The sequence below is a fragment of the Pithys albifrons genome, chromosome 21, assembly GCF_047495875.1.
Source record: "Pithys albifrons albifrons isolate INPA30051 chromosome 21, PitAlb_v1, whole genome shotgun sequence".
Taxonomy (NCBI): domain Eukaryota; kingdom Metazoa; phylum Chordata; class Aves; order Passeriformes; family Thamnophilidae; genus Pithys; species Pithys albifrons.
Window position 1 is genome coordinate 223646 of NC_092478.1, and position 26776 is coordinate 250421.

General features: G+C 43.9%; 1 protein-coding gene across 4 annotated transcripts in view; it reads right to left on the minus strand.

The window, feature by feature from the left end:
• MYO1C (myosin IC) overlaps positions 1–26776 on the minus strand; it is a 56481-nt gene that overhangs the window by 3883 nt on the left and 25822 nt on the right. For 3 of the 4 annotated variants that reach the window (XM_071575109.1, XM_071575113.1, XM_071575108.1), the window contains 27 exons: positions 16352–16507; positions 15660–15775; positions 12470–12668; positions 11540–11620; positions 10589–10768; positions 10287–10385; positions 9954–10067; positions 9340–9411; positions 8950–9069; positions 8646–8728; positions 7875–7980; positions 7677–7757; positions 7206–7297; positions 6542–6636; positions 6292–6338; positions 5921–6001; positions 5642–5747; positions 5019–5136; positions 4709–4822; positions 4464–4540; positions 4232–4300; positions 3925–4009; positions 3548–3707; positions 2689–2772; positions 1032–1125; positions 868–923; positions 258–393 (listed from right to left, as the gene is read on the minus strand). In XM_071575109.1, coding sequence (XP_071431210.1) covers positions 258–393; positions 868–923; positions 1032–1125; positions 2689–2772; positions 3548–3707; positions 3925–4009; positions 4232–4300; positions 4464–4540; positions 4709–4822; positions 5019–5136; positions 5642–5747; positions 5921–6001; positions 6292–6338; positions 6542–6636; positions 7206–7297; positions 7677–7757; positions 7875–7980; positions 8646–8728; positions 8950–9069; positions 9340–9411; positions 9954–10067; positions 10287–10385; positions 10589–10768; positions 11540–11620; positions 12470–12668; positions 15660–15775; positions 16352–16507 — 2821 coding nt within the window. Of the gene's footprint in view, positions 1–257; positions 394–867; positions 924–1031; positions 1126–2688; positions 2773–3547; positions 3708–3924; positions 4010–4231; positions 4301–4463; positions 4541–4708; positions 4823–5018; positions 5137–5641; positions 5748–5920; positions 6002–6291; positions 6339–6541; positions 6637–7205; positions 7298–7676; positions 7758–7874; positions 7981–8645; positions 8729–8949; positions 9070–9339; positions 9412–9953; positions 10068–10286; positions 10386–10588; positions 10769–11539; positions 11621–12469; positions 12669–15659; positions 15776–16351; positions 16508–25151; positions 25261–26776 lie in introns of those variants that run through there. The other variant, XM_071575110.1, reaches the window with a different exon arrangement.

Here is a 26776-nt window from a genome sequence, read left to right on the forward strand (position 1 = left end):
GCCCCAGGCAGCTGCTGTGCAATAATGGTGCAACTCCCCTGTGCAACTGGGAAATTACTTAGCGGAGATGAGTGATTTTTGAGACATTTTATGGAATTTAACTCTAGAAAAAATCCATTTCAACATACTACAGACTTAAAATGCTTGTCGGGATCAGCCAATTCCATTCTTGTCCAGGCCAGACAAATTCCATCTTGTGTTAGTACTCACTGAACTGAGTGCAGTGGTGTGAGCCCCGTTCCCACCACCATTCCCACCTGTCAGGTTGGTGTAGTCAATCCTCTGTTTGATCCTGGACTCCTCCACAACGATGGCAGCGCTCTGGGTGAGCAGCAGCTGCCTCGCTCGGGCTTTGTACCCCCTCCGGTCGTACTTGACCACGGGAACTGCATACTGAAACAAGAGTTAGCAGGGCCAGAACACAACTTGTGTAACTGTCAGCTCCAATCCCTCCAGCCCAGAGAGTGGCCAGGAGGCACTGACCAGTGCTTGGGAAACTGGGAGTGGAGAGGCAATTGAGCCCCGTTCTCTGTGGCAGAATGTCTTTACTGACCCAGAGCAGTTCTGAGCAGCACTGCTGTGGTTGCAGCTGTCAGGTATGGGGGCTTGGAAACCCCAGGTTTAGTGTCAGTCTCTGGAGCTTACTCCCTTCCTCTTCAGCTGCAACCCATTCATTCAGTTCTTAACTGACATAATTAAATTGCCCAAATCTCTATTTTCTGAGCCATCAGCTGTTCCCAGACTATCCTCTGAAGTATTACAAGCTTAATACAATGTAAAATTCTTTCTGTGCTTTCTTCAGAAAGCTAATCTCTTCTACTGAATAACTCTAGAAACTTGACAAAAGTACTGAGATACATATCTCACCTTAAGTGCTTCATTTTCTAAAGCCTGAAGAACTTTAGTATGTATCTCTTCCTTACCTGTATTAAAACCAAAGAGGTGGGGGTCAGAAAGACATTTCTAGCAAGAAGGCAGTAGATAAATCCCCCCTTTCCTTTGTCCTGTTAAATTTGGCCACACCTACTCACCCAGTCGAGTGTTGATGAAGAGTCTTGGAACACTCTGAGGGTAATTGTCTTTTTTGCCCTTGAAAATCTCACTGGCAACTACTTTCTGTTCCAACTGCAAGGACAAAAGATGAACTCTTGTTTAGTATAAAATTTCTCCTTGTTAAAAAGATACGTTTGTCTTCAAAGAGATGTTCCCTTTTTGGTCTCATTAGCAGCTGTCATCTTGTTCTGACCTGAATCATATCAGTCACAAAATTACATTAAATACTCCCTACATCACTCATCCTCTTCTTTCTCATTTCCCTATTTATGTATTATATTTCCTGACTGAATCTATTTGGACATGGCTTGTAGTCTCTGGATTTTGATATTGCCCACATTTTAAAAGTCTCAGAATTCTCCCAGTGTGGAGTTTCTCTCAACCTCCTCCCCTTAAGCTGAACAGTTTGGTCTCCCGTTCAACCCCTTACAGGCTTTCTTCATGTTTCAGACTCTCTTTTCTTTCTGCCTGAAGCCTTTCAGCAACTCAGTATCTTTACTTGAAGCACTGACGAAAGTCACATCATCTTCAGTGCTGTGTAACACCTTCTTTGATCTACTCAGCATTCCCCACCTTATCCTGACAAACAGCACAATTCCATTAAGGCACTGCGTGGCCCTGGGAGTTCCTGTTTGGATGATTAGTCACCACAAACTCTTAGTCCCTTTGAGGTGGCAGAGTTCCAGGACAGTCACCCCACATTGTACATGACTTGTGCTCTGGGCTCCTTCACAGCAAGAACAAAACCAGTGACTGAAACAGGAAACCCCCATTGCTTTACTTGGGCCAAATGCTGTAGGTGCTGTGAGAGAGGACAAGGGGAGATTAATTACAGGTAAAAATGGGTATAAAAGCTACTCTATTAGTGAGCCTGGTTTGCTGGGGAAAAGCAAGTGTTCTGCTGAGCTAGTGTTAATCCCCTGATGCACTGTAGTCTTCAGAAGGTGAGATATCGTGCAATGAAAAATCTTCATGGCAGCTATTACAGTTACATCCAACTTGTTGCATGCCTACATTGCCTATTAAGCCTCTTTACCGAGTCTTTTTTTTAATATAAAAATATAACAATTCCCCCCCCTTACCTTTCCATGACTAAGATGAATCAAATCTCATTATCATTCTTAGTCTTTCTAGCTACAACAGCAGCTGGAACTGTTCATGTGACTTCTCTGCTTGGAAAATGACTTGGTTTATATCTGCAGCATTCTTACTCTCTACTTTACATGGTACAAGAAGACCAACACAACTTCTAAGGTTTTTATATTCCCTGAGCAGAATAACAGGGCCTTTCAGTAGAGAAATTACGTAGGGGCTTGGCTACACAAACTGTTTAAATAGTAAGTGTTCAAATATGTATAGAATGGTTTTCTTTTAAGTGCATTCCAGTCTCTTAGTGTCTTTTTCTGTCACCTAAAGAAAAATAAATGACTCTGTTCCTGTGGAAGTGTTACACACCCCAGAATGCAGCAATTCACGAGCCCCTACACCTCCCCACTGCTGCAGTGACTCGGCACCGACTCCCTCACCCCTCCTATCCAGCTGCTCCTCTCTTTCATTTCCTACAGTCCGTAACACCGAGTTCTGTTCTCAGGAACGTTGGTGTGGTTTGTGAAAAGCCCTAAAGGTGCCTTGTACCTGCTGCTTCCACTCGGGGCTGATTCTCTTGCAGTAGCTCCACACCATGTTCTGCAGGCACAGCTGACGCAGGAGCTGTGATGCCTGAAGGGGAAATCACACAGTAATTCTTAATAAATTTATAATAAACAGCTCAGAACTACTGACAGACCTGACAGTGTAGAGGAGAAGCAACTACAGAGAACACACTCCTGAGGTAAAATGCTGTTTCATGACTCAGAGTTGCTGTTAGAATGAAACACATAGTTTATTTTCTCCCTTTCTATGAGTTTGCCCTGTGACCTTCTCCAGCTGCTTTAGAATGGGGAATGAATACCAGGATCCCTCTACTCTACACTGCTGTGCCCTTCCTTCCTTCCAGTTGTACCTGAAATCCAAACAAGGACCTTTGAATAAGGTAACTGGAATTTTTTGCAATGTTTTGTTTTGATCAGATAAACCAATTCAGCCAGATGCAGACTAATAATGTCAATAGAAGACGTTTTAACATGTTCTTCACAGGCAATGACATTGTCATTGCAATCAATTTAAACTGTCTGGAGGGAACTGAATTCGTTCAGAGAAAAGTGGAAGAGAATTTCAGAAATGGATCAGAAAGCCAGTAAAAAATAGTGCTGCAACAGCACCACACTCCAAGAACCTCCACTACTGTAGCTCTACTGATTTCACAGACGTGCTGTAATTACACCTATGCACGATATCTGGATTAATTCCCCCAGCAGATATGCTGGTGCAGAGTGGAACCTGGTTCTCTTGCAGAGAGCAGGAGGGTCCCCTCAGGCCTGTGGTCCTCAATATACCAATGGTCCTCTCCCTCATCCCACATGTCATGCCCAGATCCCAGGGCAGCCGTTCCCACCTCGGAGAGTGACGGGGGAGGATTTGGCCAGGACTTGTCCAAGACATTTTTTGGTAAGTTACGTTTGAGGTTCATGAGGAAGGAGCAGCGGATGTAATCGAGGAAATACTCATTCTCTGGGCAGCGAGGGTGGTTACGGTAAATGAAACCTTTAATGAACCTGAAGATGAAAAAAACAGTATTAAGAAAATTTGAAAAGTGATCAAAACTAGTAATATCTAAAGGTCTCTTTCAATCCAACCATTTTCTAGGCTTTATTCAATCATTGTAATTTATTTTTAAAAACTCCAATACTGCAGTAACAAGGAAGTTTAATTTTAGCATCTTATTATTAGGGAATAAGTGATGTTTGAGGAGTCAGGCTGCTCTTTACACACCTCCTGATGGTCTCCACTGCCCACTTCCTCTTGGCAGCTTTTCGGCGTTCCAAGGTTCCCCGCCACCAGGACTGGATGGTTATGGCTGAAAACAACACAAAGATTTTGCACTGAGTGAGGTCCTTCATCCCAGTGCTGACTCCAGACAAAACTGTCACCAAGGAGTGCTCAGGGAAGCCTTCAGCAAGGCACAGGGGAAAGAATATAATTTAAGTTTTTAACAATATGATACAATGAATGAATGTCAATAAAAAGGACCAGGAGCCATTGTGGGGGCTGCTGGGGGAACATATCTGTGTCCTCATACCTGAGCGCTTCATGGTCAGGAATTTCTTCCGGCGGTAGAAACCTCTCCACGTGGCCTGCATTTTTGTTGCTGAAATTGCAAGACAAAACAGCAATTCCTGATTGTGACCAAGCAGATTTTAGTAGAAAAAGAGTCAACATTTTAAATAGAAATCCCTCCCTGAATAAATAGCAAAAAATGAGAAACGAGACAGCCAACTGCCCATGAAGCTACTGCAGTGTGGGTGTCTTACCCAGACTCTGCTTCTTCACTTCCAGAGCATCTTCTGTTGCAAACAAGGTCTTGGGAAAGCGGATAAAAATCTTTGTTCTAGAAATAGGAATGCAGAATTACATTTAACATACTGGAGAAGTTTGCTTTCTGCCCTTGGCATCCCCTTTGGGGTCCCCAATCTCTTCCTCACCCATTATGCAGAGAAGCCTTATTTAAAAGCAATAATAAATTATACACTCCAATTAAGAATACAGAAGAACTAACCGTCCCATTTTGTATTCTTCTGGTTTGTACCCAAGATGCTTCACCAGCAAAGCCACCCCATCGTGGGGCCGCCCATCCCATGTGGGCCATGTTTCTGGACACAGTGATTTGTACCTGTAATTTGGCAGGAGAAGAAATCTTAGGGACAGAAGTCCAAATCAAGAAGAAGAGAAAGAGGCCTCCTCTAGAAAATAGGTCTGTCAGGTGTATGGCTGCCTCTGTGCTGTTCAGAACAGCTCCTCAGCCTCAGCATCAGTGGGATGAAGACAAAGAAGAGAGAGCAGCAGTAGAAAGTCCAAAGTAACTTTACCTCTGCAGAAAAACTTCATATTTTCTTCGATATGCAAACCCAGCTCTGCGCACTCTGAGGTTCTCCATCAGCCCCAGATATTTCACTTGGTGTCGGATTAGAACTTCATCAAATCGATCTTGAGAGAGCATGAAAATAGAGAAACATGATCAATGTGTGGCTGCCCCTTCATCGGGAGAAGGAGAATGTTCACCTCTGGTTATATCTTACACAATTATCTGTAACCTCTAACACATCCCTGCAGTGCAAGTCCCATATAACTTTGTGACTCCTGCCTTCCCCCCATCCCTTTATAGTAATTTATAATTTAGTGTCAAAATTAAGTTTCCCTTTAGGATGTTCTACGTATACAAGAACAAAAAATGAGGAAGAATAAAGGTCATTATAACAAATTTATGTAGGTTAATAATTCTTGACTTTAAAAATGACCCTACTCCACCGAAGACCAGTACTCCCATTCCAAATCCTGGTTGCTGGCACTGCCACCACCTCCTTACAAGCAGTGCTGGCACAGACCCAAAACGAACTAATCCTGCAGGCCTTCACTTCTGCTCCTTTCTGTGCCTCACTGACCAGGACCTAGTTGCTTTATATCTGTCAAAGAAGAGTCCCCAGGGTCATACCAGCCTGTTTAGCATCATTAGGCTTCATGCAACGAATGTAGGAGGGTTCTTTGGACATCAGGATTTCCATGAGTTTGGAGAGGCTGTTTTTGAACTGAGTTGCTGCCTAGGAGAAAAGAAAGGAATCTATGGATGAAGGGCTAACTTAGAACTGGTGACTGCAGAACTCTAGGTCCCAGCTTTGAATGCGAAGGGCATGCACTGAGCTCACCATGTTAGAGCACCCAGGTCTTTTAAAAGGGAAACCGCCCCACTTTCCTCCAGCTCTCACATTCTTACCGTTTCAGGTCTCTTTTTGTCTGTCAGCTCTGTCCTGTCAAAACACTGGTTTATGATGGGGTTCTCAGAGTTGCACATGGTCTGCAGAGATAGAGATGTTTTCAGAGATAAAGTACTGAGCATTTCTCAGTGAGCTGCCAAAGAAACACGGGACAAAACTGTTTCTGCTTGGAGTTTTTACTGTTTGTGTTACTTTTTAATAATAAAAATTAATGTTGGGCACCTCAACTGCTCTTTTCATAGCACAGCCCTATGGACACGTGTTTTCCAGGTAGAGTCTCAAAGAATGCTTTACTTCAGGGTGCCACCTCATTTCAAAACCCAAATCCTCATTCTGCAGTGTATTGGAAACATCCTCTATCCACACTCACCTCCTTCAGGTTCCGGAAGAGAAGGTCATTGTTTTTATCTAGAAAACCTGGAAGAAAAAGACACCATGCAGGCTCCCACCGCTGTTCCTTAAGGGCAGGAATGTGAGATTTGAAATTAATCCGCTTAATCGCATGATGTGTGGATGTATTCTATGTCCAGATTTTTCTTGACTACATAGTGAAGTTGTTTGAATTCAAAGGGCAGAGGATGGGAGGAGGAGAAAAGGAGCAAGGCGACGCACAGACTTACCTGCCACGCTGTAGGTGACGTCCCCAGCATAGTGCGAGAGACGGAACTCCTCCCGCCCCAGTGACTTACGTGTCTTTTGGTCAGCAAGTTTGTGCCTGGGGAGGAAGTCGAAAAGCTCCATGAGAAACAAGAGTCTGGGGGATTCACGGCAAAGACCACAGTGGCATTCGGTCCCTGAGTGGGACTAGGTGACAGGGAATGCAAATCTGACGTGCAGAGTTTTCAAGACTACAAGTCAATCAAGAGTTATCAACCAGCATATCACAAAAACGTCATTAAATGTATTTATGTGTATTTCAAAGAGGTGAACTTTCAGCTTTCCTTGCAGAGGGGTTCTGAGTGCACATGAAGTGTCCTAAGAGGTCCTAAGCTGAGCATAAGCAGAACACTCAGTAATGAAAGTTTGGTTGTCCCTGTTGTATTCTGAAGCTTTGTGTTGAGAAAAGGCAGGCAGTCCGTACTGCCAACTTATTTTATGTTATCTTAAATCACAATCAGATCTCTTTGCAAAAGAAAACTCGATCATCCTTTATGTGGGACCCAGCACACTAAGGATGCTACTGCTCCATGAGTACAATGTTTTCTAGGAATAACTAAAGCTCTGGGCTCTTTCACACACTTGGATCTAACCAGTGTTACTGCCTTCAGCTGTGGGAACACTCACGTGAGAAAATGAGGGTGGTTTTTCACAGTTTCCTCCAGTTTCTCCAAGAATGTTGTATCTGTGGCATCCCCGGGTCTCAGACACTCTTCATCCTAGAAACACAGACATTCCAGTACTGGTTTCTGACTGGGTTCACTGGTTCCCAGCCCAGCTCCCACTCTGTCTCACTGAAACACTGTCGCAGTTTAGCCCTTTGGCCTTTCCACAGGGAATCACCTCTGAGTTCAATGAGTGAAGAGTTGTTGAGCTGAAAAGGAAAACACTTCCCTCCTTCCAGACTGCCTGAATGGGGAGCTGCTTTCCCCAGAGCCCACGGAGGTGATACAATGACCATTAAAGGTGTTTAGTGTATTGTTGCTCTCCCCACCTGCTCAAACAGTCCTAACATAAACTGGTTTTTCCTATGTTCTTGTCCTTGTTTTCCATTATGCAGCCCCAAATTTTTCATTTTAAAAGGTGTTTTCAACTCACCAAAATAGAAATGATGCCTTTGAATTTCTCTTCCACCAAATCGCAAATTATTTTATTATTGAAATACTGAACTGGTTCCCACTGCAAAGACAAGAAATCACACTTGGGTGAAAACAATTCTAAACTGGAAAAACACATGAAAACTTTAGTGGGGAGGTGCTGGGAAGGAGAGAGTGAAGGGATGACATTGGCTCTTACCGCGATGCCTTCAGACTCGTATTCTTCTTGCTCTGACTTTAATGTGAGCTCTATGAAGAGCTGCTGCAATTTTTCATTACAATAATTAATACAAAATTGCTCAAAGCTGCAAACAAAAATCAGAAAACCATCACTAAGACTGTAGCAGTAGTAGAAGAACCTATAAATAGTGTGAGCAGCATGAAATAGTAAATCAATAGAAATAGAAGAGGTTTTGTGAAAAGTTTATTTACTGACTGTATAAATTTAGTAAGCTTACTATTCAGTGAAACTCATGAAAGAATGAGTGAAAAATGGACATGAAGGAGGGAGCACAGAGGAACATAAAAACTTTTAGTAAGTGCCCAGTAACACTACAAATTGGAGAGTTTTGGTTCACTGCTACCTGCCAGTGAGGTTCCAGACTCTGACTTAGTCTTATCCCCTGATTTAACACCACCATGGAAAGATGCCACAACAGCCACCCCCAGGCCAGAGAGCTCGACAAAGGCACAGCTCAAGCTTTTGCATGAACACACACCAAAAAAGCAACAATTTATTTAAAATACCCGAACCATGAATGCTAATTATTAGCTGGATGCCCCAAGTGTTGGAGTCCCTGTGATTATCAGTTTTTAAACTGATTTCCCAAAGTTCAAATGCCACCTCTTTCTCTTATTAAGAGAACCAGGGATGGAATAACGTCTTGTTTCACCACAGAAAGAAAACACTATAATGAATGAACTCATGAAGAGTTTACTCAAAACTCAAGAGACCTTCACTGAAACAAACCTGTTGTGCTGGAAAACCTCAAATCCATAGATGTCAAGCAATCCTAGAACCGTTGTACTTCTCCAGCCTGGAAATTTTTCTTCCTGCAATAGAGAAAAAAATATATATGTAGACATGTACTCACAGCTACAACTCATTGAGGGATCTTAATAATTCAGTTCCAGAATATACTGCTTAATCTGGAAAATAAGTTAATTTAGAACTCAATCAGGCATGAAACTTGCACTTTGCTGCTTTGCAGCTACAAGATTTGGAACTTCCTTTCACAAGTGGTTGGATATCAACAAATAAAAGGTTCACTTGCCTTGTAAGCCAGAGACTTGTTGACCTTGTTCACCAGCCAGGAGAAGGTGCGTCCATAGATGGCCTTGGCGAGCGCATCCCTGGCATAGGCTGCCTGGTCCAGGTTCAGGGGACTGACCAGCTGCAGGCAGGAGGAGACAGAAGCCACTCAACATCCTCTCCAGTGAGAGATTACACTCCCTTGATTCATCATGAATTAAGAACCACTCAATGGCCTGTCTAGGCTCAGCTCCCATCGCTGCCTCCCTGATGAACAGTTACCAGTGCATTGTGGGACTCCTGCACCGAGTCCTTTGACAAGTGAGAAGGGACTGCTGGGCTCTGGTATGAGCACTCAAGGTGCGTTGATTTAATTCCATGTGCCTTCCAGATCCCCAGGTTCTGTTCTTACCTCCTCTCCTTTTGCTATTATCTTCTTGTGGGTCAATGCATCCCGAAGAACAGAGCCTTCCACTGCTAGAAGCTGTAAAGCAGTAGGATATTAAATTGATTTATGAAGCTGGATGTTCCATTTACTAATAATAGTTTTAAGACATCAGAAAGGCCGGTTCCTAACATTCCATTCCAGTGAACCAACCCTGTATTTCCCACTCACACTGCAGAACTTCTGCAGCATCAATCCCTCCCTTTCCTCCCACACATCTCTTCTTTTCTGGCAGTGACATGACCTAACAAATGAATCAGCTTGATGGTTCCAGCACAAAGAACTGACTCAGCAAAAGCACAAAGGTGGGTCTTTGTTTAAAGTTCTTCTCCAGAGCCTATTCCCATCTCTCTGCCTGAAGGTGAAAACCTCAAGGCAGTGGTGGATCAGGTGGTTGATAGAGAGGATGTCAGTTAATGGGTTTTGAAGATAATATTTACATTTTATTTAGGTCAAATAAAAGTAAAAATTATGAGAACTTCTAAATCATATTCTAAAATTATATGATGGTATCAAGTTCAAAATAAGGAAAGTTCTGCAATTAACCTTTCCTCTAGTATCTCCCTAAACGGTACACTCACCCTAGCCAGGTATTTAATCTGATTCTCTGTAGTGACCTGAGCATTTCCTTGCTCATCAACAGCAAACTGCACATTCCCCAGGTGCAGAACACTGGCCACAATGCTCAGCAAATCCTAGGATAGAAGCAAGAGGCAGAAGTCAGGATGACACAATGAACACACAGTGAAGTTTTTGTGTTAACTGACATTTCATGAGAACATCAGGCTTTTTGTAAAGAATATATTCACTCTGAATTGACTTACTCTGATTCAATTTCAATCAGAAATCCCAAATCAAAGCAGAAAAATTCCGTAAGAGTAGGAAAGTCAGCTGTGCCTCTAAACATGCCTCACCTCCACCTCACTGTCACTGAAGCCAATAACGGACAGGGCTCTTCGCATAATCTTCCACTCATTTTTGTCATTTATGGAGCTGACCCTTGCACAGTGACCCTAAAGAGACACAGTATGACACAAATAAATAAATAATTGTTAAAGATACATTAACCCTGCTCAATGCACTTCTGTTGTATGTTTCTTTTTACAGAAGTCACCTCAGAGATATTTCTGAAGAGAGGGAAGGAAATGACAAAGTCAACTGAGAATATCCTGGTCCTATTATAAAAATATTGTAAGAATTACTGGTTAATGCTCACCTTTACTAAATAGTGATACTGCTGTGGGTTCTTCTCAAGACCCAGCCTGCGCAGCAAGTCCTCCTCCCCTCCTTCTAGCACCTGGTAGAAAATGTGGAAGTTCCTCTCACCGTGATTCTGGTGCACAACTCGGGATTTCTCCAGGAGGTAGTTCAAGATGTGGCCCCCGACAGGAGCTCCCTAAATCAAACCAGATACATTGAAATAGTTCATCAACATAAAGGAAAATATTTCTGCTTCTTGGTTGTCTATGCAAAGGATCTGAAAGAAAAGCATACAAAACCACTGCAAGTTATCTGTCATTTTGTATCATAAACTCTATTTCAGCTCCAACACAGTGATTTGGGTGCTCAAATGCATGCAAAATATGCTACTCAGTGACAATGACATGATATTACACCAATCACAGTCACAGCACGTGCTGAATGGCATTTTGACTTGTGCAAAATTCCTTCTCAGAAGGAATTTGTAAAGAAAAAGCAATAAAACTATGAGTGTGGAGGGATTGTATCCTGAGACATTCAAAGGATTGTAGGATGGTGATGCTGAGCTCCTCAGCTTCTGCACTGTGTTCATCTTCTCAGTGTGGGACAATTGGGATCAGAATGGAAACAAACACTGTGCAAAGTTACACAGGACAGAGATTATCTTCAGAACACAGTGGGATTACGTAGATTTAGTTTGGAAGTGTCCATGTGCATGGAGCACATACACCCTAGAAACAAGAGCATTTTATCTCACTGTCTCCTTATACAGAGAAATAAGGGAAGAAAGAGAGTGAGTACTCTAAAACCCTCTGGAACCAAACTTTGCTACCACAGACTCTGCTTATGCCTCATCAGAGAAATGCAAAACAATTGCTCAATGCACACATCAGTACAAGAACACACAGGCAACAGAGAACTGCTACACTGGGAGAGGTTCTGAAATATAACAGGGATTTCAAGTTACCCTGTAATCAAACTGCACATCCATGTATTTCCCAAAACGACTGGAGTTGTCATTTCGAAGGGTTTTTGCATTTCCAAAGGCCTAAAATGGAAATGATTAGAAAAAAATAAATAAGTACCAAGTAAGATTATTTATAAACACTATGGTGAAGCTGTCAGTTATGTGTTTACAGCCACTAAAGCCCAGGATTTTTCTTCCTGCAATGAACACCAAGAAGGAAACAGATTGATCCCCAAATTCTAATGCTGACCTTTATACCTCGTCCGAGCACTGCAGATCGAACATCCTCTGTAAACACTTCTGGCCCCCCAGCAAAGCTTCTTTTAATGCCAGTCCACTGCTGACAACATATGTCATTTCTGACAGCCTTTTCAAAGGCTGCTTTTTCATCACAGCCATTTGTTACAGTCACCTGCAGCTCCACTGACAACAGGCCCTATCCCAAAAAGATCGGGGCCTGCCAGACTCTCCCAGCTCCTGGGAGCACATCTTTTCCAGGATTCAGCACCCAGCTGAGCATGGAGTAGGTGTATCATGGGGCACTACAGAGACAGCTGGGGCTGGACACTAGAGGACACTACAGCACTAGGAAATGAACCCACTGCGATGTGGGCCCTTCTGCCTTTGCAGACAGATCTAGTGAACCGGAGCTCTTCCCGCACGAAACTCGCCTCCCTCCTTGCAGCCTAGTCATGCCAGAATTCCTCCCAGTGGAGTGGAAAGGGTCAAGTGAGCTATTCCTTTGGCCTGGAACCACACTGGGATTCCCCTGTGTGCAGAGCAGATGATCTGCCCACGCACCATGACCCAGCATTCCCAGGACACACTCTGCCCCGTCAGGTCCCACGGCGTTCCGCTGCCCCCACCCCTTCACCTGGAAAACACGAGTGCCACTGCTGTGACTCAGCACCAGGTTTCTGAGGGAGTTACCTCCAGGACAGGGTTGGACTGAAGCAGTCGGTCCTTCACGGTCTCAACCTGCTGGCTGGCGGGGCAGGTCACAGCGTAATACTGCAGGATCTTTTTGGTGGCCTCCGTCTTGCCAGCCCCGCTCTCCCCGGAGATCAGGATGCACTGATCCTTCCTCTCCGTGCGCAGGGAGCGGTAAGAGTTGTCGGCAATTGCATAGCTAAGGGACAATGACAGCCAGGCATTAGAGTGGCTCCCCAAGTGAAGGGCAGAGACTCCTCGGCAAGGAAGATCCCACACTGAGAACTCCTGGCAGAGACATCCCAAAAGAAGCATTTGCCCCAGTCCACGGGCTAGGTGAGACCATGTGGCTCCTGCGCACCGGTGATGACACAGGAGATCACTCCTCCATTCACACTTTAACCACTGAGCCAAATTTTTGCAGGGTCATAGCAAAAAATATCAAATTCCTTTATAAACTGACTCTCTCTGACAAGAAGAGTTTCTGTAGAAGTTGACTAAGTGCAGATCAACTTTTCTAAATATACATGATCTCTCAACATTGGTCTCACAGGACAAAAAAGCTTTATGTTCAGGAAACACCTTGTTTTCCAGTGGTGTTTATTCTCGCTCATCTTTTAAGTGATGACACACTCAGAAGGCCACAACTGCATTTTGCTATTTGGGTGACTCCTGTAATGTGGCTGCAGAGCAGCCCAATCTTTCACAGCTTCTCTTGGATGGTGAGAAGAACTGGATAAGCCAGCACAGACTAAGGAGCATCCTGGAGGCTCCCTCAGCTACCCTCCACCTTAGGCCAAGCACTGCCCAAAACACCTCCTCTCTGCACAAGCCGGATCTATTGCTGCTGGCCTTGCCTCTGTTTCCTTCTTTGTTGCTTTTCTTTCCCTTCTCTTTTTCTGCCCATCATAGACCAGACAAGATCTCATACCAAAGGTTACACACAATTAAAACACCATAGAGCAGGAGAATGAGTGACAATGGTGGCAACTGCACACAGAGCGAAAGGACAATGGGAGAGGGTAAGAGAAAAGAGAAGCATCAGCCCCTCACAACACATTCACCTAAGACAATCTCCATAACAATATTTTCAGTTGTCTTACATGTGGTGATCAAGCTGATATCCTGTCTTCATATGCTTGACAACCTTTTAGTAGCTTTGCTTTTTTTAATTTTCCTTTTTTTTTTTTTTTACCTCTCATGATGTGAAACTCATTAGAAAGAATCACACCAAAGTAACAGCCGTTGCATTCTCAAGTCTATTAATACTTGGTGCTAAGGCAACACCAATGAGCTACCCAGCAACACAACTCCACACTTACCCACTAAATACATCACATCCTTCTCTTCCCATCCAAACTCTGCCTCTGGAGTATTTTGAAAACAACTGAATAAATGTAAATTTAATTTAAATTTGAAGAACTGCCTCTAGACTGTGTGCCTTTATTGGGTGGTTTGTGGCACCATGAGCTCCAGCAGTCATACACAGCACATACAGAATCATTTTAGTTGCAGCCCCCACCTCCAAACCTTCTGATAGGCCATAAACAGGACAGGATGTGACAGATCCCTGTGAGGTATGCTGTGTTCCAAGCCCAGAGGAGTAACTTTCCTCCTTTGAGTGAGAAGCACTTCCCAGAGAACCCAGAGCTCAGACTTAGACTTAAAATAGTTTGACACTGGAATAGACAGTTTGAAGCATTTTGCCTTTCTAGAATCAGTCTAAAAGAGGAGAAAGAAGAAAAAAAAGGCACCTGGATTACTGTAAAAGGAGAAGCCCAGAGCACCACACTGCAGACTGGGCATTTCAATACTCCTCAGAGTAATTTTAAATGCGCAAATAATGAAATAATGCAATGTAAATAATCAAATAATGGAATGGGGTTTAATGGAGTGTCAAAACCAGTTAAAAATACTGTCTTCCCAGTGGGAGCAGCAGTAGTATCCAGCACCACAGTTCTCCAGCGTTTACTTATGAGCTGCATGTTTTACAACTTCTTATGGGACTAGTTAAAAGAAAAGAGAACAGCCTAAGAAATAATCAGCTGCTCTGTGATTTAAGTGCACCACATACAGGAATCAAAGCACATCTGCTTAAGACTTCATGTTATCTGTTGAGTGCTGCCATCATCCTCAGTCCTTGACTTCCTGCACACATAAAAATGGAGGCACAGTCCCTAGGATTTTCCAGAGAGTCCCAAAACTCATCTAAGGACACAGAAGCCCTTGGTACATGTAGACCAAGGGGAGAACTGAGAAGGTGTGAATGCAGGTTTTTTCAGGTTTAATTTCCCCCCTATATAGGTTCATGCAATAAAGATCACATTTTTACCACAAAAAAATACAACTTCAAGTGTTCAGACTTTCCTAAGTAATGGTGTTCCTTCTCTGTGCATGCAGTGCATTCTGTTTTGTTTACTCTCCTGGGTTGTGTGCCAGTAATAAGAACCCAAATAGTTCACTCAAGATCATTTACTCTTCCAAGACCTCTTAAAAAACCCCAAAACAGAATACAACATCAAAAATCCTCCAAGAGGTGCTCAGAATTTGACACTTGGTCCTGAGAGAAAACATTTTGAAGCCATGTAGCCTCAGCTCTCAGTCATATTTTACCATCAGTCCGGCCAAAAAATTCAAATGCTTTCAAAAATTACTTTAAATCGCAGGGTTTTTTTTAATGGGCAATTGGGAATGCTCACTAGGCCAGACCATGTAAATAAATACATTCCTTGTTCCAACAGGCTGACGGTATCTTAGCAACAAGGGAAATACCAGATAAATATTGGTCAGGCAGTACGAGCAGAGGTAGGAAAGAAACCCCCACACGACAGACATGCTCCTTCCCCTGGTTAACCTCTGTGTGCTAGGGCAACTCACTGCCCCGACACAGAGACCCCAAGTAACCCTGCAACAATGAACTCCTGTCCTGCCAGGGGTGAGCAACTCTGCTCCTGCAGCCAGGAAGGAACCAACTCCCTTTCCAAATACTGCTCTCGCAAAGGCAACTCATCCTCTTTGGAGACAGGAACAGGAATAGAAAGAGCCATATACCACACCCTCTGGAGGATCCTTTGTATCTCTAGGATTTTTAGTGCAAGGATAAGTCCTACTTGGTTGTTTTCACATGTCATTGCTGCTCTCATCTGCATGGGAACAGCACAAACTGCTCTGTTACCCACAGGTCACTCACAGGTGAGGAGAAACTTCATAGAAGCTGACGCCGCGGTACCGCTCCATGTTCTGTTTGCTGTAGATTTCCAGTTCCTTGTACGGATTAACAGACACCAGAACGGAGCCGATGTAGGTCTAAAGAAGAGAACAAAAACCAATGAGGTTACAGATGGTCTGGTGACAGAGTCTGAGAGTGTGAAGGCCAAACGCTGGCCTGGTGTGCTGGGGATGCTCCTGAGGGCCTTCTAAACAGGCCAAGGGTGCTGAGGAAGTGACCTCTTAGCACTGTGACAGTGACATTGCTGGAGTTATGCCAGACATGTTATTCTTGCTGGGTCCTTGATGAATAAACAGCACCTGCAAATGGTTTTAGTGCTTCTACCAAGCAAGAATACTGGATTATTTCTGATATACATTTAGGATCAAGTTCAGGTTGCTGGAAGTGAGTGAATTCATGACACAGAAGAACATGGTGAGAGTGCTGGCAAGGCCTGTAAATGCCAGCAAATCTCAAAAGGAGCACTGCAGGGAATCCCTACATTTGTCAACATGACAATAGCTCAGACTGGTTCTGACACCAGCAATGGTCTGTGAAAGTCGACACTGCCATCTCCAAACGCAACCGCAGAGCAAAGCTGGGTGTATCTTCTGCAGCAAACACTCAAATTCAGGTCACCAACGAACACTTTGGTATCTGTCACTGCTACTCACGTAGATCAGGTTCTCCTTGAAGCGTTTCCGCAGGTTTTCAATGAATGCTGCCTCGCTGGTGAAGTTCTCCAGCAGGACAAAATCCTGCACCCCGACACGGTCCCGGGCGGTCAGGGCGCTCTCCATGGTCAGCCGGATGCCGTTAGTTCCTAATCCCTGCAGTCAAGACCAGAGGAAGGTTGAGATATCTGTGGTGTTCATGCAGTTCTCTGCATTCACAGTAACCACAATGACCCATGGACAGCCATGGGTATTAAGAATAATCCCACTGCTACTGTTGAAAATGCTACTCAGTGCATACCAACACTTTGTGACTTGGCTTATACTAATTGCTTTGATGGGAGACAAGCCAGCATTAAGGAAAAAGTTATTGCTAAATTTCCAATAACTTTAAATCAATCAATTAAACAAGCATTTCATAGAGAGAATTAAACTTAGATTTCCTTTCCCAGGCATCCTTTAGCTGGAGTGAGACTGGAATGTGTTCTCTCCACTTCTCCCTCCTTTCACAACAGGAAGCCGTTTCGAGGTAAGGAAACTTTTATGACTAATGATGATTCATCTCATAAGCAAACAGCTTCACACTGCTGACCCATTCAAAAGCTGTAGCAAGATACCCAATGGGACAATTCTGAGAAAATTTAGAAGAAATGAGAAATGGGCATTTCTGCATCCCACACCACTGAATTTAGACTGTGACACTAACATGCATCAAGCAACTTGTATTCCCTGACCCTCTTTTAAACATTACATTTTCAATGTGACATGGGTTCAGACACAACCATCTTTGGAAAACACTCCTCTGCTGACTTCTGACTTCACTCAGTCTCACGTACTAAAACAGGGAGGGGAAATGTGCACGAAGTGGTGACTCATTTGCGATTTGCCTGGAAAATCTCTACAAAACAGGCAGAAGATGTACAAGGTGTAGAAGATGAGAGACACCACGGAAACCAGAGACAGGAGATACAATATGTTAAATCATTTCCTTCACGCCTGTCTGCATTTCCTTATAATCTTAAATCCTTACGTTGCAAACTCCTCACAGCACTCAACCCTTCTCCAAATCATTTCCCTAAAGCACTAATGCATTGCAGAGAATGTTGTAAAAATCTGGGATGTTGCCATCACTGGCACAAACACCACAGGTGCTCACACCCCAACAACAGCAGACAGACACCCTCTCCCGTAGCACTGTCACAAACAGGGAAGGTTGGACCCTCAGCAGTGCAGTCCAGCCCCAAGACCCTATACAATGATGTAGGTGGCTTTTGCTGACTGGTTTTCTTCTTTCTGCTCCTTCTCAGGATATAATAGCAGTCAGAGTACAGGGACTGATGGTCTGCAGGCAAAAAAAAACCAAACCAGCCTTGGTCAGAAGAAAATTTACCTGAAGTTTTGTTAAACAGTAAAAAAGGCAAGATCCCTTGAAGGATAAATTTGTGTCTAAACAGCTGTAAATTCCTTCAGTCTGAAGTTGTTTTGATTTACCAATCATCTATTTGTAAATGATGTTTTTGATTTGGTAAATAATTGGTAAATGCAGGTTTGTCTATTTCTACAAGTTATAATTGGCTTCCTCCCCACAAGTCCAGTGCCTGGACAGAAGTGATCACATTGAAACCAGCAGGTTTCAGACCGGGAAATTAGTTCTTTCTGAAAACCTCAAATCCAGATCCACTTTAATGGCTAAAATACCACAAAGAAACATCCTTTATTTTTCAGTGTCATGGTCTGGATGGCCTGAGTTCTAAGCTTGGAAAGACCCAGTCTGGAAGAAATTCCACAGATTCTGTCATCAAGTAAGCTTTCTAAAATGACCCAAATTTTCCAAGCTAAACACTTTAGCTTTTGATTCCACCCTCTCAGCCACGGTGAAGAGAAAAGGGATAACCCCTGGAAAAGAAAGATAGTGAGATAAAGGATAACACTGGCAAAAGAAACAGAGATAAATCACATACAAATAAACTAGAAAACAGACTCCTTCTATCAGAGCAGTGCAATCCTGGAGCAGGTTTTGGATGAGATAATGGGAACAAAGACAAAACCAAAAGAAATAACTACTTTTCAAGTGGGTAAGTTTATAACCACAGCCTTAAAACACAGCTGTCTCAAAAATGACTGAGGAGAATCTTCCACCCTTGCACAGTTAATCCAAGTTTATATAATGCTTTCACAGAAAATATCACTTAGCAGTTTCATCAAGTCTTTCATCAGCCACTCCCTCAGCTCAGGACAAACTGACCCCAGCTGTCCACATCCAGGAGAAGGAAGAGACAATCCATTCCACTCACAACACCCAGAATTGTGCTTCGTCCACCTCCTTGGGGACAGGCATTTCAGGCCAAGTAACTTTCAGTTTCCTTCTCGCTTTTGTCTTCTCACTCAACTCCAACCACTCTCCGTGAGAACAAAATTACTGCAAATTTTCAGTCAGCTTGAAAAAAAACCAAAACCCCCAAACCAACAGAACTAAATGCAACCTTTTGGCAATAATGAAATGTGACCTATCAGGCGACTGATGCACTCAGATTCTCCAGAATATAACATTTACTCAGTGTTGCACCTTCCCAAGTCCAAGTTCAGTGCAAATATAAACATCAGCCATAACCCACAGCTGAGCAACAGGCACTTCTCAGTGCCAGCACTTGCTCATTTGCTTTCCTGCATATGTTCCAAGTCTACCACCAGCTTCAAATGGCAACGTTAACTGTTTGACTGCCAATAACTTCAACAGATGCAATGTAAAAAGAGGTGAAAATAAATCCTTTGTGCAAAATGGAAACAGAACAGTATTTCAGAAGGAAGGAAACGGGGAACGAAGTCACTGCCCAGGAAAAAGCAATCACAGTGATGACCATATGTCCCTACTGAACGATGAGTGTGATGGTGAGGCACTGAATAAATTAAAATAACTAAAATGTTAGTTATTTTCTGTTAGCAGGCAGACACCAAATCTGGTGACTGTAAATTAATGCTAGAAAACCCAGTTGGGGGGGTTAAATATGTTAGAGTGGAGCTGATTAACCACTAAAGCAGTTTGCCTGTGGACATGATCAGCTCCCTTGGAGGCTTTGCAGCAGAGATTTCTCTGTGCCAAACCTCTTCTGGTTGATGTAAAGCTTCACTTACAACAGCCTCTGCCCCGTGCTAGGCAAGAGATCAGCTTGGAGGACTCCAAAAGCCCTGGGGCAGAGGCTGTGTATTTCAATTAGGAGAACACAAGCTGTGAGAGTCTGATGAGATCCTTCCTTGTGAAAATCAGTTTTTCAGAAAGCTGCTAAGACAGTGCAGTGGTGGATGAGCCCTTGTGAGTGTAAGAACAGGTGGAGGGACCATCCCTTCTGCCCTCTGTGAAGCTGCACCCTTTGGCTTGTGCAATTAGACAGGAAATCTGACAGGGATTAAAACTAACTCGGATTTATTTTTTTATTGACTAAGACAAACCAAAGCAGCTCACTAAATCAGCGAAACAAAGACCATGAAAAAAGAAACTGGTAGTTTTCTGCCCAGGTTGTGAGCTGAATCACCTTAACATGGGATAGGGTGAGTGTCAGACCCAGGGAAAGGAGGAAAGGGAGCACAGGTGCCCATTGACAGTAAGTTATCCAGGTCAGCTCCACCACGGGCAGCTTAGCCCGGCCTGTAGGGACCAAAAGGAAGCCCAGGAGGCTGAGGATCCCAAGCTTTGTAGGACACATACACAGTGCCAATGCCACACCCAGCACAGGCTGCAAATGGTGACTTGCAGAAATCTGAGCAATCTCCATGTGATCCTGATGCCTGTGGACTTAGGAGTGCTTGTGCCTTCCCTCAAACTCCCCTTTCATCCCACACTAAGCCCACTGTCCTGACGGTCACTCCTGCTCGAGAGTGTACAAACTGACTTTTGTCACCACATTTCTCAAACCCACCCTATGGTGCCGTTTCAAGGGATTCATTCCCACACTATTTTAACCCACTCTTTGCTTTTAATCTCTTCTCCAGAATGGTAAGCACAACAGTGGCTCCATGCCAAGAAGGGAAAAGCCGTCACTCCCAACCAGTGGGGACCAAGCCAGTGCAATTACTAACACGGTACTACTTCCACATGCCTTTTTCCTCCCTGAGATGAAATTCTGGGAAAGACTTTCTGCTGGTGTAAACTGGTGCTGCTGAATGCAGCCTGCAGAGCCAGGTTTACATTGGCTGAGGTTTCAGCCTTTCTTTGTATTCATACAAGAGTCAACAAGACCAGAAAATACCTTCAAGCTCCTGGGAGTACAAAACCACTCAAGATTGTACCAAAGAGTTTCCTAAACTGAACTAGTAAATTGCTGACATGGTATTGTGAAGGTGAAAACACATATTTTTTCTTCTAAACTAAATGCCAAAGTATGATAAAGTTTTTCCTCTGCTTAGGACTTGGAGATCTAATACACCTCAACAATCAAAACCAGGACCTTTTGCTCTGCACAACAAAATGCAAAGTAATGGCATCAGCCAGCCTGAGGATATTTGAGAAATTTCCTTTTGCACTGGAAGATGGAGGGCAACCCTGCCATGATCACAGGGGTTCAGGGCTGACGTGAACACAGCAAGAAACTCCCCTGGCTTTGTCCATCAGCTGGTCCATGGCTATGGAATACTGAGTAAGTCAAGAGGCGTAGGAAGGACTCATTCCCAGAGGGGTACCTGGGTGGTCCACGCTGGCACACCAATTCCAGACACGCAAGTGCTGCTGACCACAGAGAGAACAGGCAGCACTTGGAGCACCAGCAACTTCCACTCCTTCCTGGAGCATCCATGAGTGTTGCACATGAAAACACCTGGAGCTCTCAAAGTGAACGGTCTTGGATGGAGCAGGGAAACTTCGTAATTAGAAAGAAATGTCCCATCACAAACAGGATTTCTGCTTCAATATCTGGAAATGTATCTTTCAGTATTTTCTTTTGGCAATGTATTTTTACAGATTAGCTCGTATCCATTTAGAGACTTGCACTAAAAACCAGAGGAAGTGAGTGCCATATGGAAAGAGGCACCTTCATCGTGGTATCAAGTGAAAGATGATTGATCTGCAGGTTCCAGAAATAGTTACAGAGCCGGGAACGGAAGAACAGGCAAGAACCAAATGTGAGTGGGAAGGGAAATTCAGATTAGATTCTGGAAGACAATACAAGTCTGAACCACGAACGAACTTCTTGTGGGGAGGTGGCAGTTAAAAAAACATTTGTCTCCTGGACAGATTGACATTCTTCACTGTCATGCCAAAGCTGCAGGAAGGAAAAAAAATTCCTTTGATACAGCTTGGGAAAGGGTTTGGACATGGCTTGGGCTAGAGAGCAGAGCAGACAGAAATCAATTGTTTTATGCAGGGCCTCAATTCCCAAAGTGCAGAATGGGATAGCTCCTATTTCTTTTTGCATGGAGAAAGCAATAAGGAAAACAACAGAGGGGGACTGGAATCAAGGGATCTTAGTCGAGCACTTGTTGCCTGCCAGTGAATCCCTCACAGACTGAAGTGCAGCCACTTAGGACCCTCCTCCCTCCTGCCATGCTGAAAATCAGAAACACATTTTGGACATAACTCTCTCTGTTAGTCAACAGCTGGGTGGGAAAGAAGGTTCCCTGAGTGGCAGCTTCGGGTCTCCCACAAAAATCCTCTGCAACCACCTATGTGGATTTGTCTGCCCTTTCTAAAGCCACCTCAGCTAATAATTTATAAGACCCATATTTGGCTTGTTTAGTTAAAAAAAATAAATAACAAAAGGAAATTATATATTTCGCTTTTTAAGTGATTTCCCAAAAGACAACTTGAGAAAATCAGAACTAGGAGGTGGACTGGGATCAAAACCAGGTAATGACTCTGATAACACAGATCAGCAGAGTTAAAGGGAGCAACTAAAACTTGCAAAAGAAATTACGATGTCAGCAGCTGCCAATCAAGGACCATTTATAGCAGAATCAATTTTATTTTTGCTTCTTTTAGAGTCATACATCACCAACAATGGAATGTCTGGAGTCAGAGAGCACTTGCCATGCTCAGAACTTGATTCTCCCTCTCTGATACTTCCCTCCACATCCTAAACCAGATGTTGAAAGGACTTAACTGTGGGATACACCATTCAAAAATTATATTAAAAAGACAGAAATGCCACATCCTTAACTAATTCTTGTAAAGTAATTATTTTGAAGTCTTCCATATTTTAAGTAGGGACAAAATTAAATACTTTAAAACCTATAATAACTGGAAATAAAGGGGAAGCCAGTTTATTCTGCTCTCATAAAGATTTGTTACATTCTCACTAGCAAATTGCCTCAAAGTTCTGTCTCCCTCACTTTCCAAGCTATGGAGCCATTTAATCTCCCACCCAAAAATGCCAGGCAGAATAGGAAAGGTGAGCACTGGATCACACTATGGGAATTACATGAAGTATTTATCAAATGCAGGTTAAGTCATGGGGAATTAGAACTGTGAATGCAAAATTTAATCTTATGAAAAACGGTAATGAAGGGTGCAGATGTTCTGTAATTATGACTCAATATATTAATCAATGACACTTGGTATCTGCAAGATCTAGAATAGTAAGAATCCATCTAAGGAGCTCAATGGAAATTAAAAATGCAAATTATGGTGGACCAGAAACCAAAGAAAGCCATGGAGATATGCATGGTAAGCAGGTTATATCAATTGTTCAATATTTATGATGTAATTAGATTGTCTACATTTTACTTTTCAGGCAGATAAGGTAGGAAGAGAAGCAGTTAGCAGTGAAAAGGAAAAGGTAGTTGTAAGACCTGATTTGAAGGAGAGGAAAAATGTTTATCCCTAAGAGGAGTAAAGTTGATATTTCAATCACCACGCTAAACATAAAATAGCAGTAAGAAAAGTTAACTAGGACAAACCTGAAAAATCTGGGGCTGGAAAAATAAATACACTGAATTTCTATATTTAGGGAGCTGACATTTTTGCTCCTGAACAAGAGGACAGAAGATGTTGCTGGTTACAAGACGCTGCTGATGACAGTTTGCTTGGCAGTACTGCCTGTGACCACAGGCCTGTGCATCTCACAGCAGTTTCAGAAGACAAACAGCACACACACACACAAAAAAAAAAAAAAAAGCAAAAGCCAGCAAAACCTCAGCTCACTGCACTTCCAAGTGAGTTTTGACACTGACTTCCAGATTAGAGTGAGCAGGTGAGGGGGGGCAGCAACTCAGACACTGTCCACAGATAAGAGGCAGGGCATGCACGGGCCCCCTGCAGCAATGGGGGACCCTCTGACCACGTTCCCAGCTCTGGTCACTGCCACGCTCCCCTTGGGACACACAGACCCCCCCCCGGGTCTCTCCCTGCCAGCACCGGGGACTCACCCTGTCACTCCTGCAGTGCTCTGCCCTTCCCTCCTTCCCCACTGCATCCCACACACCCCACAGAACCATTTCAGACCATGCTATCTTTCAAAGACAGTGAAACCTTCCGACCAGAACCCACACAGCAGTGCGTTCCCAGAGCATGTGAAGGGCACTGCCACACCCACACCTTCTCTTGGAGAACATCGAGCACCACCCCAGACAACACCGCTGCCTATCATACTCTCACCTATCACATCTGACAACGTCTCTCTATGCCAGCAGCTGTACAGAGGTTTGCTGGCTCCACCATCCTCCTTGCCAACGGAAATCCAAGCACGAGCCTCTCAATGCCTGTCATCTCCACCTTCAGATGTGCTGCTGTATGGAGGGATTCAGCAGGTCCTCCAAAAGCTCTGCTCTTCGCTTCATCACCAATACCCTTTCTCAGACAATGGTCAACATCACAGTATTCAGGAAAACCAGCAAGGATCTCTGGATTGAGCAGGTATGGGCTGCTTCAGCCCCATGGCGACTCACCTTCAACAGAGAATTGCTTAAATCTACAGATCTGATGTTTTCAATCCTTCTCTTCCTAAATTTGGTAATTTTACCAGTTAAAGCCTTGAGCAGTCAAAAAGCCCCCACATTTTTTTAATAACATTCCTTCATTCTTGACCTCTACATCTTCCACAGCCAGTGAATTCTGTGGCCCAATAATACATTGCATGAAAATAATCTCTGCGTTTCTGGCAACTTTTAACTGAATGTCCCTCTTTCTATGCTACAACACAGAAAAGGGAGCTCACAATCTGCCTTCTCTGTGGCACTGTTGGACATGTTATTTTTTAATTCCTCTCCCACTTACCTCTTTTTCCAGGTAACAATCCTAGTCCTCTCTATCTTTGGCCACAAACTCATCTTCCCAAGCTCCTTGGGCTGTCCTGCTGCAGCAGATGCAGTATACAGAGCCAGGTGTTCTGGTTGCTGATAACACATGGACAAAGTTTCCCTAAGGTAAATTCCTGGAGGAACTGAGTGGCAATGAGTCCTTAAGCAGGTACTTCCTGCCATTCCCTAGGATGGCACTCACAGAGAGAGAAGCCCAGTTTTCTGGGAAGAGCAGGAGCAGAGCCCAGCACCAGGACAGTACCTTCACATCCTCATACCCTTTCCATCCAAGGAAAAGCTGTACCCTTACTTCTCTCCTAACCAACAGCACAACTTTCCCCTTCTCTTCCTACTTTCTCAATTCCCACCTTGGCTTCCTCCTCCAAACAGGTATTTTCCAGTGTTTTCATTCTACTTCATCTGCTTTCACATAACTTTCCAGTGAAAGGGGTCTTTTGAAAAGCAGGCTTAAGCATTTCACTTTCAGGCTGAAACCCTGAAAATGTATCTCTCTTCTTCTCAGATCAATACACATATAAAAGCTGTGAAACCATGATAAGAGTTAAATAAATCTTACCCCGCCTCTGAACTTCATTTTTGCCTCTTGCAGCTCCCGCAGGACTTGCAGAGACTTAGTTTACTCTCCTGCAAAAAGCAGCAATCTGAGGACAAGTTCTCTCTTCTGTCAGATGCCTTTTTTTTTTCCATGACATTTTCCGTGCAGTCAGAACTTCCTCCCTCCCACCAGCTCCTACTGGAGCATCCTGGAGAGGGCGTTTTCCAAAAAGGAGAACTCTCCTCCCCTCCCAGCGTGGAGAAAGGGATGATGTGCACAGACCATGAGAGGCAGTCCAAGAGAAGTCAGCTGTGCTGTGCCTGTGAGGTTCCCACTGCCCAGCGACAGGGAAAAACAGCAAGAAAAGTAATCACAGGCGCTGGAAAACCTGGTGCAGAGCCCAGCACACAAACCCCAGCAAAGTGACAGGATTTGCTTCGGTACAGCAAGTTACTGCACTGAAACGGCAGCTTGGAGAGGGCTTCCCAACCCACTCCCGACTCACCTCAACCACAGCAAAACTCCTGAGCTTAAAATGTTACTTGTCATAAGCCCCTTGTCAAACCAAAGGATCACAGAGTGTCTGGGGCAGGATGCAGTTTGCCTTGCCTGCCCTTGAAAGGACTTAGAATCAGAATGGTTTGTGTAGGAAGGAACCTTAAAGACCACATAGTTCCAATTTCCTGCCATGGGCAAGGACACACCCTTCACTACATCAGGTTGCTCCAAGCCCTGTCCATCCTGGCTTTAGCACAGCGGCTCAGCAGCAATTTATTGCAGATGCACTTTGAGGCATCCACCCCTCAAAAACACCCATTTCATATGAAGGTCCCTGAGGTCCCTATCTCAAAATAAACTGCAATACCAAGTGAGATTCTTCTAGTAGGACACACTCCAGCCACTGCTGCCCTTCGACCCCAGCCCTAGCAAACACAGGTAGCACATTTTGCTGTCTCTGAGTCCATCAGTGTCTGGTCTCACACAAAATTATTTGTGGCCACAGCTACACCTAGAACACGAAAACCCTCACCCTACCCATCAGAGAAAAGAGTATTTTGACAAAAATACTGTATACACAACCTTTGCTAGCATTAGGTGAAAACTGAAAGAAAGAGAGACAATGGGGACAAGCTGGAAGAAGGAAAATTCCAATGAGTTATTGGGAAATTGTTTTCACAGTGACTGTTGTCAAATACTGGAACAGGGGGCCCAAGAAGTTGTGAAACTCCATCCTTGGAGATATTTAAGACTCAACCAGACAATGCCTGAGCAACCTGATCTAAATGGGCCCCACTTGGAAGTGGGGTTGGACCAGAGATCTCCACAGGTCCCTTCCAACCTAAATGCTCCTGCAGCGCTCTGCCCTTCCCTCCTTCCCCACTGCACCCCACACACCCCACAGACCCATTTCAGGCCACGGTACCTTTCAAAGACAGCAAAACCTTCCTACCAGAACCCGCACTGCAGTGCCTTCCCAGAGCATGTGAAGGGCACTGTAATTTTATGATTCTGTTAATTATTTTTTTGCACTAAACTATGTATTCATACTAGGATGAATTACAAATATAGCAAATAAAGCTACAGATCTGTTACAAAGCCCAGTCAAAGGGTATCACCTTCAGGTGTTTCAGGTAGTTCACATCACA